At 59.0% G+C, this 15800-nt stretch overlaps 1 protein-coding gene across 7 annotated transcripts in view; it reads right to left on the reverse strand.

The window, feature by feature from the left end:
* Window positions 1-533: 533 nt before the first annotated feature.
* Window positions 534-15800, reverse strand: part of RANBP3 (RAN binding protein 3) — a 53578-nt gene continuing 38311 nt past the window's right edge. For 5 of the 7 annotated variants that reach the window (XM_039221329.1, XM_039221326.1, XM_039221324.1 and 2 more), the window contains 12 exons: window positions 12860-12925; window positions 11820-11912; window positions 10744-10859; window positions 9718-9831; window positions 7838-7941; window positions 6729-6807; window positions 5511-5613; window positions 4912-5036; window positions 2867-2987; window positions 1669-1811; window positions 1085-1265; window positions 534-985 (listed from right to left, as the gene is read on the reverse strand). In XM_039221329.1, the coding sequence (XP_039077260.1) occupies window positions 942-985; window positions 1085-1265; window positions 1669-1811; window positions 2867-2987; window positions 4912-5036; window positions 5511-5613; window positions 6729-6807; window positions 7838-7941; window positions 9718-9831; window positions 10744-10859; window positions 11820-11912; window positions 12860-12925 (1289 nt within the window). In that variant the 3' untranslated portion in view covers window positions 534-941. The remainder of the gene's footprint in view (window positions 986-1084; window positions 1266-1668; window positions 1812-2866; window positions 2988-4911; window positions 5037-5510; window positions 5614-6728; window positions 6808-7837; window positions 7942-9717; window positions 9832-10743; window positions 10860-11819; window positions 11913-12859; window positions 12926-15800) is intronic. The other 2 variants (XM_039221330.1, XM_039221327.1) reach the window with 1 other exon arrangement.

Here is a 15800-nt window from a genome sequence, read left to right on the forward strand (position 1 = left end):
CGGCTTTCCCAGGTGCATGACGCCTGGCTGGCTCTTGGCCGTGCTCCAGGGTCGGGGGGGGGGGGGCACGGCGCCTGCTCCTGTGGGGGGCGGCTGGTTGCCAGGAACCAGCCCCCTGCCTCCTCCTCGAAGGCTCTGCTAAGGTCCTCCTCCGCCTCTCACAGAGGCCCCCAGCCCTGGATGGTCTTGGGGGCGGTGAGGTCCAGGGCCGGGCAAGGAATGACCAGTGGCAGGAAGCAGGCCTGCGCCTGGGTGCCAGAAGATGGGTGACCGACATGATGGGGACAGGCAGGAGGGTGGGGGACCCTCCCAGGTCCAGTGACCCCCTCTCTCCAGGTCTGGGGCCCAACCCCTCAACACCCCAGCACAGAGGCCGGGAGCCCAGGGAGGGGGAGGACGTGGCCCAGGATAGAGCTGTGCCCGATCGATGCCCAGGAGAGTCTTAACCCAAGAAACCAAACACGAAGCCTCGGGGAAAAAAAGATCTAAAAATATAAGCCCCAAATCAGAATGTGGGAAACTGGAGACAAAGATGGTAGTTAACGTCCAGCAGGCCCAGTGTTTATACTTGTGTGCACAGACCCGGCAGCCTGGGCGGCGGCGGCAGAGGCCGGGGACACGAGGAGGGAGGGGTGAAGAAACAAGGTGTCCCAGTCCCAGTGAGAAGCCGTGACAAGTCTCAATGTGCCATTTCAATTCAAAGGAGGGGAGGGAAGAAATGTTTTTTCGTTTTGCTCATCAATATGATGAGGTCTCGTGTCCCAAACCACATTCAGGCAGTTCCCGAGTCTGCTTCTGAACGGGACATGCGGATCCGAACTGTGGCCAACCCAGCGGGGAGTGTGGTTCCCGAGCCCCACGCCTCAACACTGCTGGCGGGGCGGGCGGGCGGGCGGACAGACGGACAAAGCAGCAGGCTCGTGGGCAGCCGGCTCCCGGCGCTATGTGCTCCCGGCCGTCTGCCCGTCCCCTTCGTCGCCGGCACCTGTGGGGAAGCAGTGGCCTCACCATCAGGCCCCCACCCTGGATGGAGCCCCCTCTGTCAGGGTCCCCACACCCGCCAGGGTGGGGACCCCCAGCTCACCGCCTCCGGTGGCCCCTGATGGAGCCAGAACATCCTCGTCACTGTCGTCCTCGTTGGACGGGGCCGCCCCGGGTTCGGGGGCAGGCAGCTTGGCTTCCTGCTCCTGCTCCATGCGGCTGCGCAGGGCCAGGATGCGGTGGTGCAGGGCTGCGTACAGCTGGCCTGTGTCCTTGGAACTGGCCTGGGAGAGGCGCAGGGAAGCGGTGGGCTGTAAGGCCTCGGGGTGGGGCAACTGCCGCCAGATCCTCAGGCTGTGTCCGGGGAGGACACGCTCAGGGACAGTGGATGGAGGCGCCTGCTGCCCCAGGGCGCGCCCCCCACGGCTCACACGGCTTGCGGCTGCGCTGGCACTAAGGCGCTGCAGGGCTGCTTGATTTCTCTCCCACCCGTCTGTCCCGACCCGCGCCTGGTGTACACTGGCTGGCCTGGAGGCCGCCCTACTGGCACCCCTGGACACCAGGGCACCCCACGGAGGGGCGGTCCCGCAGTGCACCGAATGGGTGTGCTCAGCCCTCAACCAGGGTGCCATCCGGCAGTTCATTCCCCCAAGAAGTCGGCAGTAGCACCCCACCCCTGCTACTCACTGAGATCAGGAAGACCTTCACGCCCTGGTCCTCGGTGTCCATGGCCGTGATGCGTATGCTCTTTTCGCTGGCCTTGTCGATCTGCATCTGGGCCCACAGCTTGGTGTTGAGGATCAGCCGCAAGCTGCCCTGGGTCCGCATCACTGCAACCAACAAGGCCACTCAGCCCTGGTCCCTGATCCCCCGCCCACGGCCAGCCGGGAGCGCAGATACCACCCAGAATGAAAACATCACAGCGTGAAATCCCACATCTCTCCAGGTCCGTGTCAGCCGCCTGTCTGCCGAGCCGTAGCCCCCCACGTGACAGGCCAGCCCCGGAGCCCCGATCTCCCCATTGGCCACGGGTGGGGGAAGAGGCCAGATCTGCTGCGTGGAGAATTCTGCCAGAACGGTGGCTCCCTCGGGGAAGGAGAGGGCTGGGGGAGGGGGGCCCAACAGGGACAACTGCCGACTGGGCACAGGTGCTTTTTTTGTGGGACCCCTGATGGGCCCCACTCTCAGGCAGCCCCAGCCTCGACCCTGTGGCTTTCTGAGAAAAAAGGTTGAGGCCAACTGCTGCTCAGAGCTTCCACAAGACACAGGGTGACATGGTGAAGACAAAAGAGGATATAGACCTTCCTTCTCTGGAAGGACCAGCCCAAGGCCACTGTCGGCCTGCCTGGTCTATCAGAGCCCATCCTCCCCACATGTGCCCTGACCATGTGCACGTGGCGACGGCCTGCCTTCCTGCCAGCCCACCTCTCCGCGCTGCACAGAGCGGCTTGGCCAACTCAGGGCCGGTGTGTGGGGGGGTGTCCCGGGCTCCAAATGACCATCCTTCCCTAAGTCCACTCCCGAGCCCTCTGCGCCCACAGGCCCACCTCTGCACGGGCTGGGGAAGGTCTGCGATAAGGATCAACCGCTGTCAGGGTGCCTGAGGTGGCCATTTCTCCTTCCCACCGCAAGGCAACCGGCACTTTTATCATTGGAAAACAAGTTCCAAAGTCGCAAGTACTTTTATCTACCTTCCCACCACAACGAGGGGAGTCACGGAAGAGCTGGCTGCGAGAACCTTGGGATCAGGCCTGGGCCTGCAGGCCACGGGGTGTGGGCGCCAGGGGCTCTCCCATGGGGATGCGCGCTGGGATCCTGCCCTTCTGGACCTTGGGACCATGGCACCGTCGCAGGCTCTCTCCGCACAGACCGCGCCACAGCTCACCTAGTCGGGACTGTAGCGTCCCGTCGTCGGTCGACGCCATGTCGTTGAGTCTGAGCAGCCCCCGGCCTCTTTCCACCCACGACTGTGAGGCCTTGTCAAAGACAAACAGCTTACACTGGATCTGGAATACAAGGCAGCCCTCTGGGTGAGCAGGGGCCCCGCAGGGCGGGCGACCTCCCGGCAGCTCCGATCTACCGAGTGAACTAGCAGGCAGAGGTCACCAAACCTTGGCCTGGGGTCGGGGGTCGGGTCACGTGTAGCCCCGGGCCAGTGTTTTTTTTTTTATCCTGCTCTCCAATGAAGATGAAGTCTAAATTTTCAGAGCAACATTAAAAGAAATCACTAAGGTTGGGGCACCTGGGTAGCTTGGTTAAGCGTCCGACTCCTGATTTCGTCAGCTTATGATATCGTGGTCTGTGAGATGGAGCCCCGTGTCGGGCTCTCTGCTGACACCGTGGAACCTGCTTGGGATTCTCTCTCTGCCCCTCCCCCCACTCATGCTCTTTCTCTCAAAGAATAAATATAAACTAAAAAAAATCCACTAAGGAATCAAAAATAAAACCCACAATGGGGAACCACTTCGGCCCTGCTAGGGGGGTACAAGACAGGGAGCAGCGGGCACTGGGGAGGGTGGGGAGAAACCAGGAGGCTCGCACACGGCTGGTGCGATGGAAAATGGCACGGCCACTGCGGAAAACGGTCCCTCCAAATGTTAAAGGCCCCATCGCACGGGCCAGGGTTCTAGAGAAATGACACGTACCTACACATGTGAGCTTGTACACACATTCACGGTAGCATGATATGCAACAGCTAAAAAGCAGAAACTACCTAAATGTCCACCATACACGCCCCTCAGGTGTGTCCACCACGCACACGCACGTCCCTCGGCCGAGAGCAGGAGTGAGGCGCCCCCACCTGCCGCCCCGTGGATGGGCCCTGAACACACGACGCTCAGACATGAGAGGCCACACAGGGCGTGAGTCTGCATTGTGTGAAACGTCCAGAACAGGCTCCTCCACAGGGGAAGGGGGTCATGGGGACTGGGGGCTGGGGGAGGGGGTGGGGGTGCTGACTACTAACATTTTTGGGGAAAAAAATGTTCTCTTTTGATAGTGGTAGCAGTTGCACAACTGTGCACATACTAAAACCACGGAATCACACGCTCTAGAAGGGCGCATTCCATAGCACAGGAGTTCGAGCTCCATAAGGCTGCTATCGACGTAAGAAAAGTCTCCCACAGAGACTGTGCCTGGGCCTCCACAGAAAGTGTGCAGGTCTTCTGCGCAGTCGCTCCTTACAAGCGTAGGCTCCGGAACAACGCTGAGTGGGCAGGAACAGCAGGGCCTCTCACAGCCCCACACGGGTGGCGGGGGCCGCTCGGTTAGCGCCTGACTGCAGCTCAGGTCACGATCTCACAGTTTGTGCGCTCGAGCCCCACGTCAGGCTCTGTGCTGACAGCTCAGAGCCTGGAACCTGCTTCGGATTCTGTGTCTCCCCCTCTCTCTCTGCCCTGCCCCTGCTCACGCTCTGTTTCTCTCAAAAGTAAACAAATGTTAACAAAAAAAATTTAAAAAAATTAAAAAAAAAAAAAAGGAATTCTAATAGCCCACATTAAACACTCGGAGGCCCTGTAGACGCAGCTCACAGGCGCACACACAGAGGCGGCCATGCCGCCCCGGGACGCACAGGAGGACGGGCACAGGGGAGAGGCGGGCACACAGTCTGGGTAAAAACGAGGGCGCCAGTGCGACAAGACTCTCCTGGATATGCATTCGGGTGTCTGTCACAGCAGTCCCTGGAGCGCCCCGAGTCACCAAGAATGTTCAAAACAGGTCCTTCTGCTCAACACCAGAGCAGGACCCCAAGGCCCTTAGCACTTGCTACGCTCTCAGAAGCTCTGCCAAGAGCCCTAAGGGTAGGGGGCTGGCCCGTGTCCAGCCTGTCAGATGCACCGAGAAGCGGGGGGCTAGGACGGCCCCTCATGCCACCCCCTAAGGGCCAGGAGGCCCAGAAGAGCCAGACGCCCCCTGCCAGGCCCGCCTCACCTGTAACACGTTGCTCTCCGCCTCCTCCCCCGTGATGACTTCCACTTTCTCCAGCAAACACTTCCGGGCTGTTGCCTTGGTGTAGGCGGCTGCCGACTCGGCCAGGGACTCTGAAACGTTATTGGCTAAACGACATTGACTATTTGCCAGGGGGCGCGTGTGTGCATACCTCACGGGGGACAAAACAAAACAAAAGGTCGAGACTCCGGGACCTGGAGTGGACCTCCGAGACACAGCACTGTGGAGCCAGCTGCCAGCTCGGCTCCAGGCCTCCCACTGCCGGTTCCCCCCCACAGCACTGGAGACGCCCCTGCCCCTGGGCAAGGAGAAAGAAGTGGACAACCACCTCCTAGGCCCTATCCCCAGAGTCACCACGCAGGGCCACAGCCTTGCTATTTCAAGATGAACGTGTCCCCTCTCTGCTCACTGAAAACCAGCACCACACCGTGGCTTTTAGACTCTGTCCCAGTGGCTGGTTCATGTGAGGCTAGTACTGCTGCACCGAGCTGGGGGCCCCGTCCCTCCCAGGCAGGGGCTTGGACGGACCATGCCCCCGTCCCTCGGTGCCCTTCTCATTGGGCGGCAGGCCTGCAGCATACCTTTCTCGGGGGTGGCCTCCTGGGACGAGGACTCGGACCCGGATTCAGCAGCTGCATTTTCCCTGTTGGCGTCTGAACTGACTTCATTTAACTTGGGGGGGCTCTGCAGGGCAAACGAAAGCACACGGGTGGGGGCGCGTGTCTGTGTGCTCCAGGGGGGCAGCTGCCATGGATCAGGAAGCCCCTCTGCCGGATGGCGGCTCTTGGCACCTTCCTACCAGGCAGAGGGCTTTGCTCTGTGGATGGCTTCTCCTTCACAGATTTGGGGAACCACCCAGACCTGGGAGACGAGACTGGACAAACCCCTCCCCAGGGGTGGGTTCCAGCCTGGGGCCCGGTCTCCACACAACGATCCTCCAGCATCCTGGGTAAAACCTAGTAGGAAGTGCCCTCATGACACAAGCAGCTTGGCTCACCCCCTCAGATGCTACAGGTGAACCATACACGCTGGTCCCCAAGCGAGGCCTCCCCTGATGTGTCAGGGAGACGTGCGCCACCAGCTGACGGTCACCTTGGCTTAGCTCGAGCCACTCATCTCTGCGTGAGGCAGCTCTTGGACTATTTCACTATAATAGTGAATAGTGAATAGAAAGAGGACAGTAGTGATGCTCGAGAAGAGCAGCAGGAGGCTCCTCAACACAACGGGGACAGAGGCAGAAATGACGAAGTGGGAGAGACAGCTCCCTCAACACACTCACGATGGATGCGGTGGGGAAGGAAGGAAAAGGAAACAAAAATAAGAAAGCAGGTAAACTATTCTGGAACGGCACCCCAAGCTGGCCAGGCCTTCTGGGACGGGGAGACAGCCACAGAGCACCCAAGCACCTTGGCCCTGGTGTGTGCAGCAGACACCTGGGGCACTGCGGGGGGCCCCTCCAAGGCCACCTCATTGGAGCCACCCGTGCTGCAGCCCCATGGTCGGGGAGGGGCCTGAGCTCCCTCGGCTCCAGCGGCAGGGGGCGGTCTCAGAAGCACATGGCTAAGGGCTCTGGGCTGACGGTGCTCACTGCAGCCAGCCGCCGCCAGGAAGCGGCATGAACCCTGACTTAAGGGGAAGCCTGCCTTAGGACAGGGCCGAGCTGTGGCAGGGAGGGAAGGCAGGGGCCTTTCTCCTGCGACTGAACACATCCTCATTTCACAGGGGACAAGGTGTCAGCCGCACTCACACGTCCCTCGCCCCGGGGCCCCAGGAAGAACGGTCCCTCTGGGGCCACTCACCAGCACGCGCTCGCTCATGTTCTGGCCAAACACGAATTTGCTGCTGGCGGTGTCGGCACTGTTGGTCGAGTTGTCTAAACTGAAGAGAAGATGTGCTGTGGGTGTGAGGCAGCCAGCGGGGCGGGGCAGGCGGGTGTGCGCCGGTGCAGGCCGCACTCGCGCGAGCACGGAAGGGGTGGGTGAGAACGCCAGGCGTGCGCCCCCATCGGCCTTCCCCGTGGGGGATGTGCCCATAGCGCAGGGCTCAAGCCTCCAGGCCGGGCTGTGCCGAACGGTAAACACGCCACCTACTTCCCGGAAGGAACGGGCCCATCCCTGGCAGCAGCCGCCCCCATGAGTCACTGCAGCTGCGTGAGCCCTGTCCCCTGGCCTGCACAAAGGAGTGACACCTCCCACCCCCGGGGTGGCAGGTGACATGGGATGTTGTTGGAGCTGCCATCACCATCACATTCTATCCAGTTTAAGACGTCATAGCTGTAAGCACGTCTCCATTTGGGAAATGCTGCAGGGCCCAAACAGGATCTTTAAAATGCTCGTCAGGGTCCAGGCAGCCAAGGGCAAGGTCACCACCATTCATGCCAGGTCTCTCCAACATCCAAGCCCACGTTCTATCTGCTCTGCTGGCCTGTCTCCTAGGCACGGACACACTTCCTTCTGAAATACCCGTGGGGCACCCAGGCCATCAGTGAGCACTGCTACTGGCAGCGTTAACTACCGGCGAGCTCTGATCCAGTGGAAGGTTCCACAGGCTGGACTCTGGTGGGTATAGGAGGCAGCCAAGCAGCCACTGGCCTACTGGGTTCTACTCCAGGCTTGAGATCTGGGTGACAGAGGCCCCTCTGAGGGCCAAGCAAAACTTGGATCCTGCCTCCTGTGTCTGCTGAAGCACAGTGGCCCCTGTAGAGCCAGGGCCAGCACGGGAATAAAGGGAGGAGCTGGGAGTGTGTGTCCAGGATTCTGGTAAACCCTGCCCCCTTCCCTCCTTCTTGCCCCCCAGAAAGACCGGGTTGGCTCCTGGTCCCCGTGCTGTCTCCTGTCTGGGTCCCCACTTGGGGTGATGGAGGACCACAGGGCCCCTCTGCAGCTGGGCACAGGCCCGAGACACCCACCTGGAGCTGATATACTGAAGGAAATAGTTGGTCGCAGTTGGCGTTTCTGAACTGGGGTGTCCGGCATTCTCCATGTCAGCGACTTCAGTGTTCTCGTGTATTAACTGCAAAACAGAGGCGCGCTTACTGCTCCGAGGACGGCCTGCTCTGGCCTCTCCAGCTCGGCCTGGCTGCACAGCAGCAGACACAGGTGCTACCATGTGCATGTGTGTACGTATACGCCGGGAGCGGGGCTGTAATCAGCGTCCACATTTCTCCTTTTAACGGTTAAGATATACAAACAGTTCATAAGGCCTGAGGGAGCCTTTTCTATCTTGCCTTTTTTTTTTTTTTAAACCAAACCCTTGAACTGGCATCCTGGTGGCATTTCCACCAAAGCTTCTGTAATGGGACCAAGTAGGCTTACAAATCTGATGCCTTCAGAGGTTTATCGTGAATGTAACAAAAGCATCGTTTCTCGAGGGCTCCACTTGCCTAACTGCCGTGCCACCTCTGTTACACAGCTTGTCGGATGTGACCCGCCCAGGACCCGAGAGACAGGGACTCCCAGCCTTGTTCTTTGACTGAGAAGGCAGAGACTCGGGGTGTCCAGAAGTCACCCCCACTGAGAAGCTGGCATCTAACTGTGAGACCGCAGATCACAAGAGCCCCGGGCCTCCAGAACACATAGCCCCCGCCCCAATTTCAAGGCAGCCGTCCCCCTGATCCCTAGGAACAGACTCAAGCTGACGGCCCGGGCCAGACCCCTGCCTCCCAGCACAGGAGGGTCCCCAGGCCCTTCCTTCTCCGGTTTCCCCCTCCCTGGAGTGAGCGACCCCTAGGGACTCGTTATTTTGGCTCAAGCCGTGTGACAGCAACGCCTACTCTTCCCCTCTGGGCATCTGGGTTTCTGCTGGGCAGTGAGCACTAAAGGAGAAAGCAGATGGCACAAACTGATGTCTTCTACGTGCCAGAGACTCTGGTTTCCTTATTTCAGGGCTTCTCCCCATCACCGTCCTCGACACCGGGGCGGGATCACTCTGTGGGGAAGGCGCCCTGGCGCTTGGGTCAGGGGCTGCAGCATCTCTGGATTCCACCTACTGGACCTACTGGACGGCAGCAGCACCTACACCACGCCCTAGTTGTGACAACCACAGATGTGCCCGGACACAGCCACAGACGTGGTCGCTCAGGCTTCTAATGGAGCTCCTGCTGCTGAGCTGCTGGAACCGGCACAGGACTCTGTCCCTGGGGCTGGAAAGGTACTGCTGCCCAGGTCTGGGCTCCCAGAGAGCCGGTGCATGGGGTCCAGGCCACTCCCCAACCCCGATTCAGAGTCCCCAGACCAGACCAACAGGCCTTGGGGGCAGCCAGGAGGGGACAGATACTATTGCCTCCTACGGGAGAGAAAAGTTACTCTTCCATCTGCCCTACCTTAAAAGAATAAGGTAATGCTTCTCAATTAGGGGTGACTTGACCCCACAGGGGACACTTTTGGTTGCCACAACCTGGGGGGAGGGGTATATCCCTGGCACCTAGAGGGCAGGGACCAGGGATGCCACTCAACACCCCAGAGTGCCAGGACAGGCCTCCAGCAATAAAGAGCGAAGCGGTCTAAGTGCCAGACAGAGGTGCCCGAGGCAGGCGACAACGACCTCTCCGGGGCCGCTGAAAGGATCGGAGCGCGTGTCCTCCTTGGCTCTGAAGGCGTTGGTTCTCGGATGGGGGGCTCGGCTGCCTTCTTGTCCGTTGCTCCCAGGAGAGCAAGGGGCATGCGCAGTGTGGAAGGCGTGCAAAGAAACGGGCCGCCAGACACACCTTGAGCCACACGACACGCTGTGTCCACCTCCCCGCCCTTCTGACAGGAAAGCAGAGGCTCATGCGGGCCTCTGGTCACACACCTTGACCCTGTCCCTCAGGTTCTGCCCGAACACAAATGCCTGCTGGGCCCGCTCTGCCTTCTCCCCGTCCTCCTCACCGGTGCCGCCGAACTCGCTTCTCTGGGGCTCCTTCTCCTAGAGGCACAAACGAGACAAACGAAGAGAAGCGACAGGAGCCCTGGTTAGCAAAGTGGGCCGCCTCACGCGCTTGCTGTGTCTTCCGTGGCTGGGTCCCCGGGCCACCTCTCAGTCCCCCTCCCGCTCACAGGCGACTTGCAGGTGACTCGCTGCGTTGGCCACCCTGGTTCCTAATTCGAATTCTGTAAACTGTGGCTGGAGGGTGGGGCCAAAGGGGTAACCGTGAACTGCAGACGACGGTTTTTGCCATCTGAGCTCCATCATCTCCCGGGAGGGGGACGTGCGGGGTGGCGGGTAGAGAAGCTCAGGCGGCAGCTTTGCTGCTAAAACGGACACACACGTGCTGTCTGGCTCTTTGTGCGGGGGGCATGATGAGCCACTGCAGCCAGGTTGTGAGCCCTCCCCCCCCCGCCCCCAGCCAAAGCGCAGGCTCTTCATCACGGGCCCTCATTCTCCAGCCACCGCGCAACACACGCTACTGGAAAACGCATGCACTCGCTATGGCTACCTAATCCCAGAAGCCCAGACTCTGTTTAAAAAAAAAAAAAGAATGATTTCTGAGCTGACCCACCAGGCACTTTTCTACTTAGAAGGGGCCGAGTACTGAATCCCCAGGCAGTTCAGGTGTGGAATCAGGGAGGGGAGCCATCTCTCCATGTAAAAGAGCACGAGGCTTCACCAATAACGGCCGTTCCTCTGGCTCCAGGGACGTTTCAGAGGCCCACCTGCCACCTGTGGCAGGGAGCCCCGGCCGGGCGATGGCGGGCTCTGGAGCCGCGTAAGGACCGCCCTCGGTGTTCTAGCAACTGCGGGCACACTGGGCGAAGCCAGGAGCAGCCTGAGCCCGGGTGCTGCTTGGAGCGGAACTGCCCACACGCACGGGGAGCTCCCCGCCCGGCACACACGCACCTCAGGGGCTTGCGCCTCGTCAGGACTCCTCCGTGCGGGTGTGTCGGGTGAGGTGGCCGTCGTGGCCCCCATGCAGTCCGCCGGGATGCTGAGCCCATTGGTGCCACTGTTGGGGACTGCGGGAGGGAGGGAAGGACAGCGGGGGTCAGGGAGGGCGGCGCCGCCTCCGCGCTCCCTTCCACCTCTTAGACCGATGGTGTCACTTCTCCTTTGCAAAGAACAGGATCTGGCGTCACCGCTGAAAATCACCAATCCTTACAGGAAAACAAGCAATCCAGAACTAAAGCTTCACAGAACTGAGAACATCTTACGGCTTATTCCACAAAGAACCCGTATGAATTTCAGTGTACTCAGAGGCAACACTAAGGTAAAGAGAAAAAAAGAAGAGGTGTCTAAGGAACAATTACGAGTTTTATAACATAAGTATTACTCATAACACCTTTGTTCTCTGCATCTTTGCCCTTGAAACAGCTGAGATTGTATGACACGCACAGCTTTAAACCTGGCTGATTCTTTGGCATCACGTGAAAAAGCCTTCCTACGGAGACTCTTCAGAAATACTATTTCCCTCACGGGGAATGCTGGATTGCTTCTGATGATGAATTTTTGAATTATAGGGAAAGACCAAGAGAAAGACAAGAAAAACTCATTGATATTAAGAAATTAAGGGCTAACCACAAGCTGCCGCTGTGTGGAGATGGTGGAAATGTGGCTTATGAGTTGGGTGCTCCGGCTGGCAAGTCAGGACACTGCACACATATCCAAGACGACACGAGTCCCTCAGACACACGGGGCTGAACCTCAGAAGCCCGGGAGTGGGCCGGCTTGTATGAGGCCAGAGCGTGCACAAAGTGCATTGTGACCAGCTGTCACCGTGGCCTGGTGCCGCAGGGGGACGGCATGTCTCTGTCTTCCCTGTGCTCACCAGGGATTTAAAGGATTGTCTCCCCAGCCCTCTCTCTGTTCCGGAGTGCATTCAGCACATGTGGCTGAGGTCCCCTCAGTGAGGACACAGCTGCCCCTGGCCAGCTCCAGGAACGCCCTACACCCCGCCATGTGCGCCAGCTGCTCCTTACCGGTCTGTGACAGTGCCTTCGGCTGCGGGGCCTGCAGCACTGCCGGGCGAAGTACACTCCGCTGCTGCTCCTTGGGCTTCTGGCTCGGCAGACCTGAGAAGAGAGGCCGGTTTGCCCGGGGCCCTCAGTCCTCGTGGGCAGAGATGCACACCCCTGTAATGGCTCTCAGGGGGCTTTAAGGAAGTTAGTCCAGCGAGGACAGTAATGTTATGGGGGAAGCACGGGACCACTGTCCTCAAGTGCTGGGCTAAAGGGTCAAGCAGAGATGGCGAAGTGGAGCAGAGAGTGGCAGCAGCACTCAAGGTTTAGGACTGCTCAGGCCACATAAAAATGCCCTTTGCACCTGCTTTTCAAAATGCCACACTGAGAAAACCCCTCTGGCAAACATCAATTGGGTAAGAAACACAAGAGCATGCTTCCAAGTCCATACCGCTGGCAGGCCCTGTTCCCCAGCGGCAGCCTCTGGGTCAGGCCCACTCTGCTAACCGGGGTTCCTCTGCAGCACCTGGGGCTGGGACGTTCTGCAGACCCAGCCTGAACCAACAGAGCACACGCAGGGCGCAGAGCCCAGCGCCCCACACCCAGCCAAGTCCGCTCCCTCACCGTCCCCCACTCCTCAGGGTGGCGGAGGGCTCCCAGGTGCGAGAATCTCTCCTGTTCTGATGGGCTCTTTAAAGGTAACTTAGACGTGGGGCGCCTGGGTGGCTCATTTGGTTGAGCATCCGACTTCGGCTCAGGTCATGATTTCAGTTCCTGGGTTAGAGCCCCGCGTTGGGCTCTGTGCTGACAGCTAGCTCAGAGCCTGGAGCCTGTTTCAGCTTCTGTACCTTCCTCTCTCTCTGACCCTCCCTTGCTCATGCTTTCTCTCTCTCTCTCAGAAATAAATTAAAAAAAAAACATAAAAAAAAAAAAGGTAACTTAGACGACCCAGAGCGCGGGCTGAGCCTGGAGCACGCCAGTGGGGCTGTCTCAGGAAGCCGTGCAGATGATGGTGCACAGAGGCGGGAAGGCCTCCACGGTCCTCAAAGGAGGGCACCTACCTGCGCTAGGTGCCTGGCCGTGGATCAATGTTGGTGGCTTCAACCGGAACCCACTGCTCTTTTCCTCTACAAGCACAAGACAAAAGGTAAAAAGCAGGACCGCTTAGGGGCTGGGGATGGCAGTGAAGCACAGACGGTCAAGGGCAGGGGAAGACTGTGGTCTGGGTGTCAGCAGCCAGAGCTAGAGAACAAGGGAAATGCTTCCGAGCTAAAACAAAAACGTGGACGCCCGGCCCAACTGCCAAGGTCATGAGGCAGCAGCCTGGACGATGGCAGGGGTGGGGGGGGAGGGGGAGGCAGGGGGGCTGGCTCCAGGTCGCGTGCTGCCAACAAACGACCACGGGCTGTTGAAGGTGGAGACAAAAGTGACGGTGCAGGCAAGGCTGGTCCACGCCTGGGCCACTGTACCTGGCGACTTGCCAGGAGCTGTGCTGGGCTCACAGGCCCTGGAGAAGGTCAGGGAGCCACTCCAGCAAGGTCTCTGGGGCCTGTTTCTTAGAGCTATGTCTCCGTTTTGGCAGACAAAGCCTCTGTAATAAGGAGAAGCCTCTGCACCATCAGCACATGTCGGGGAAATGAGACACGTTTTCTGTGGTGAAAGATCAAAGGTGGCAGACAGCAGGCTTGCTCCCTCTCCAGATGTGTCTAGAGAGCTTCACCTCGTCGCTTCCTGATGCTGGAAGGCCCAGAAGGAAGGGGAAGGAAGCAGGGAGATGGCTCAAAGCCCGGTTTCAGCTGGGGACTGGTCCACACAAATCCCTCGATGTGTGTGTGCTGTGGACTCTGCCTGTGTCCTAAGGGGCGGGCAGTGGGGGCAGTGTGATGTGCCATGACAGAAGGATCGGCATGAAGGTCTGTGCCTGCGGCAGCACAGGGACAGTGGCATTCGGGGCCACCGGGGGTGCTAAGGTCCAACTCATCTGAAGGAACCCTTGTCAAGTTGCAGGGAACGAGCGTCAGTTGTGTGTATCTATCTGCCAGCAGCGAACAAAGTTAAGAAAACAATTCCACTTACAACAGCACCATGAGAATACTACTTGGGAATGGCTTTACCAAATGAAAACCCACTACACTGTTGGAGGAAAGTAAAGACAAACATGGAAAGAGATCTTAAAAGGTCACGTAGTGTGTGATTCTATTTATATGAAACGTCCAGAACAGGCAAATCCATGGAGACAGAAAGTGGATTCTTGGTTGCCAGGGGCTGGGGGAGGGGGTAGTGAGTGACTGCTAACGGGGGTCAGGATTTCTTTTTGGGCCAATGGAATGATCTAAAACTAATTACATGACGGCCGCGCAGCTCTGTGGGTGTACGAGACACCAACCGACCGCACACTACAACGGCAGGTGCCTCACCAGGCCAACGTCAGGCATAAAACAGTCAAACCAGAATTCGGAACGGAGCAGGAAAGCCTTCTTCCTGCTGGCCGCACGTGGGTGAGCCAGACTGCTCTCCTTGAGCAAAAGCAGGATCACAGAAACTCTCGCTGCTACTTAGTACAGGGGAGTTGAGTCTGGCAGGCTTCCTAGAGCCTGGGTTAGTGGGGTTGGGGTCTCTCCCATAAGAAAGGGGTCATAAAAGCCACACTCACGAGATTCAGACACCCCAGATGCAGGGAAGGCATGCTGCCAGATGCTCCTTTTCAGGCGGGAAATACTGAAACACATTCCCCAAGCTCAGTGTTATTCAGAAGATGGGCAATTTACCAATGTTGAAGGAAAATCAAGGTGAAGGTCACAATCGAGGTAACAGTTGTAAGCCCTTACCACTGGCTCTGCAATGCTTCCACTGCAGCCCCCGACCAGAACTTGCCTCTTTGCCGTGTGCAGAGTGGCGCTAGCATCTGACCCTCGCAGCAGGCCGAGGCCGGCCAGCGGGGGCACAGGTCCGGGTGGTCGCCATCACTCAGCTTCTACCAGCACCGGGCCTTGCACGCAGCCCGCCTTGCAGACGCGCAAGCAAGCACACTGAATGCTGCAGCGAGTGGACGACAGACCAGACACACCACATCTGTAACGGTAACCGAGGACCGGGGACACAAGCAGCCCAAGGCAACAGGGAGCTGTGCTCACAGGGAGGTTAGGTTGAGGGCCGCTAGGAGGTCCCGTCTCCACCAAAACAGACATGCTCTCTTCTCACAGCTTCAAGAAACTCCCTTTTCCCACGACACAGTTGGGACACAACGAAGAGGTGTGGCCTGATGAGCCAGAGCCTTTGCACATGTGGTAGGGTCAGGGGCGTGTATGAGCGACCGCGTGCTCTGTTACTCTGAGAGCTCCTGGGGTGGGGAGGTCGCTCCCCTCCTCTGATCACGTCTAAGGCAAGCAGGCGTCTCCCCCAGCGACACCTGAGGCAGGCAATGCTCGGCCCTGAGGAACTTCAGCATGCCGCGTGCCAGAGGCCAGGAAGACTCTAAGAGGAGGCCGGCGGGCAGGGGCTGGACGGGGGCAGGCATGTGCGGGGAGCAAGGACGTGCACTGCAGTAAAGGGAGCAGGTTTCTCGCGGTCAGAAAGAGGGAGGAGTGCCTGGGAGGCTCAGGCAGTTAAGCGTCCGACTGTTGGTTTTGGCTCAGGTCATGAGCTCATGGTTTGTGGGTTTGAGCCCCACATCGGGGCTCCACACAGACAGTGCAGAGCCTGCTTAGGATTCCTTCTCTCCGTCTCTGCCCCTCCCCAGCTCACATGCTCTCTCAAAATAAATGGGAAAAAAAAGAAAGAGAGAGGGAGAATTTTGAAGCAGGGGGGCTCAGATGAGCCCGGTTGGTGTTGGACTGGAAGTATACACGTGAGCCTAGGGTTACCCACACGTGCGGACAGCTACAGAGAAATGTGTGTAAGTGTACACACGTGTATGCATGCAGGTACTGGCGTGCGACCCCGCCTCTGGGCACCGAGGAGACCCAGGTGCAGTGTTGGCAGCGGCGCTGAGACTGCTAAGAG

The sequence above is a fragment of the Hyaena hyaena genome, unplaced genomic scaffold (genome assembly GCF_003009895.1).
Source record: "Hyaena hyaena isolate Hyena2069 unplaced genomic scaffold, ASM300989v1 scaffold_988, whole genome shotgun sequence".
In the NCBI taxonomy this organism is placed as follows: Eukaryota; Metazoa; Chordata; class Mammalia; order Carnivora; family Hyaenidae; genus Hyaena; species Hyaena hyaena.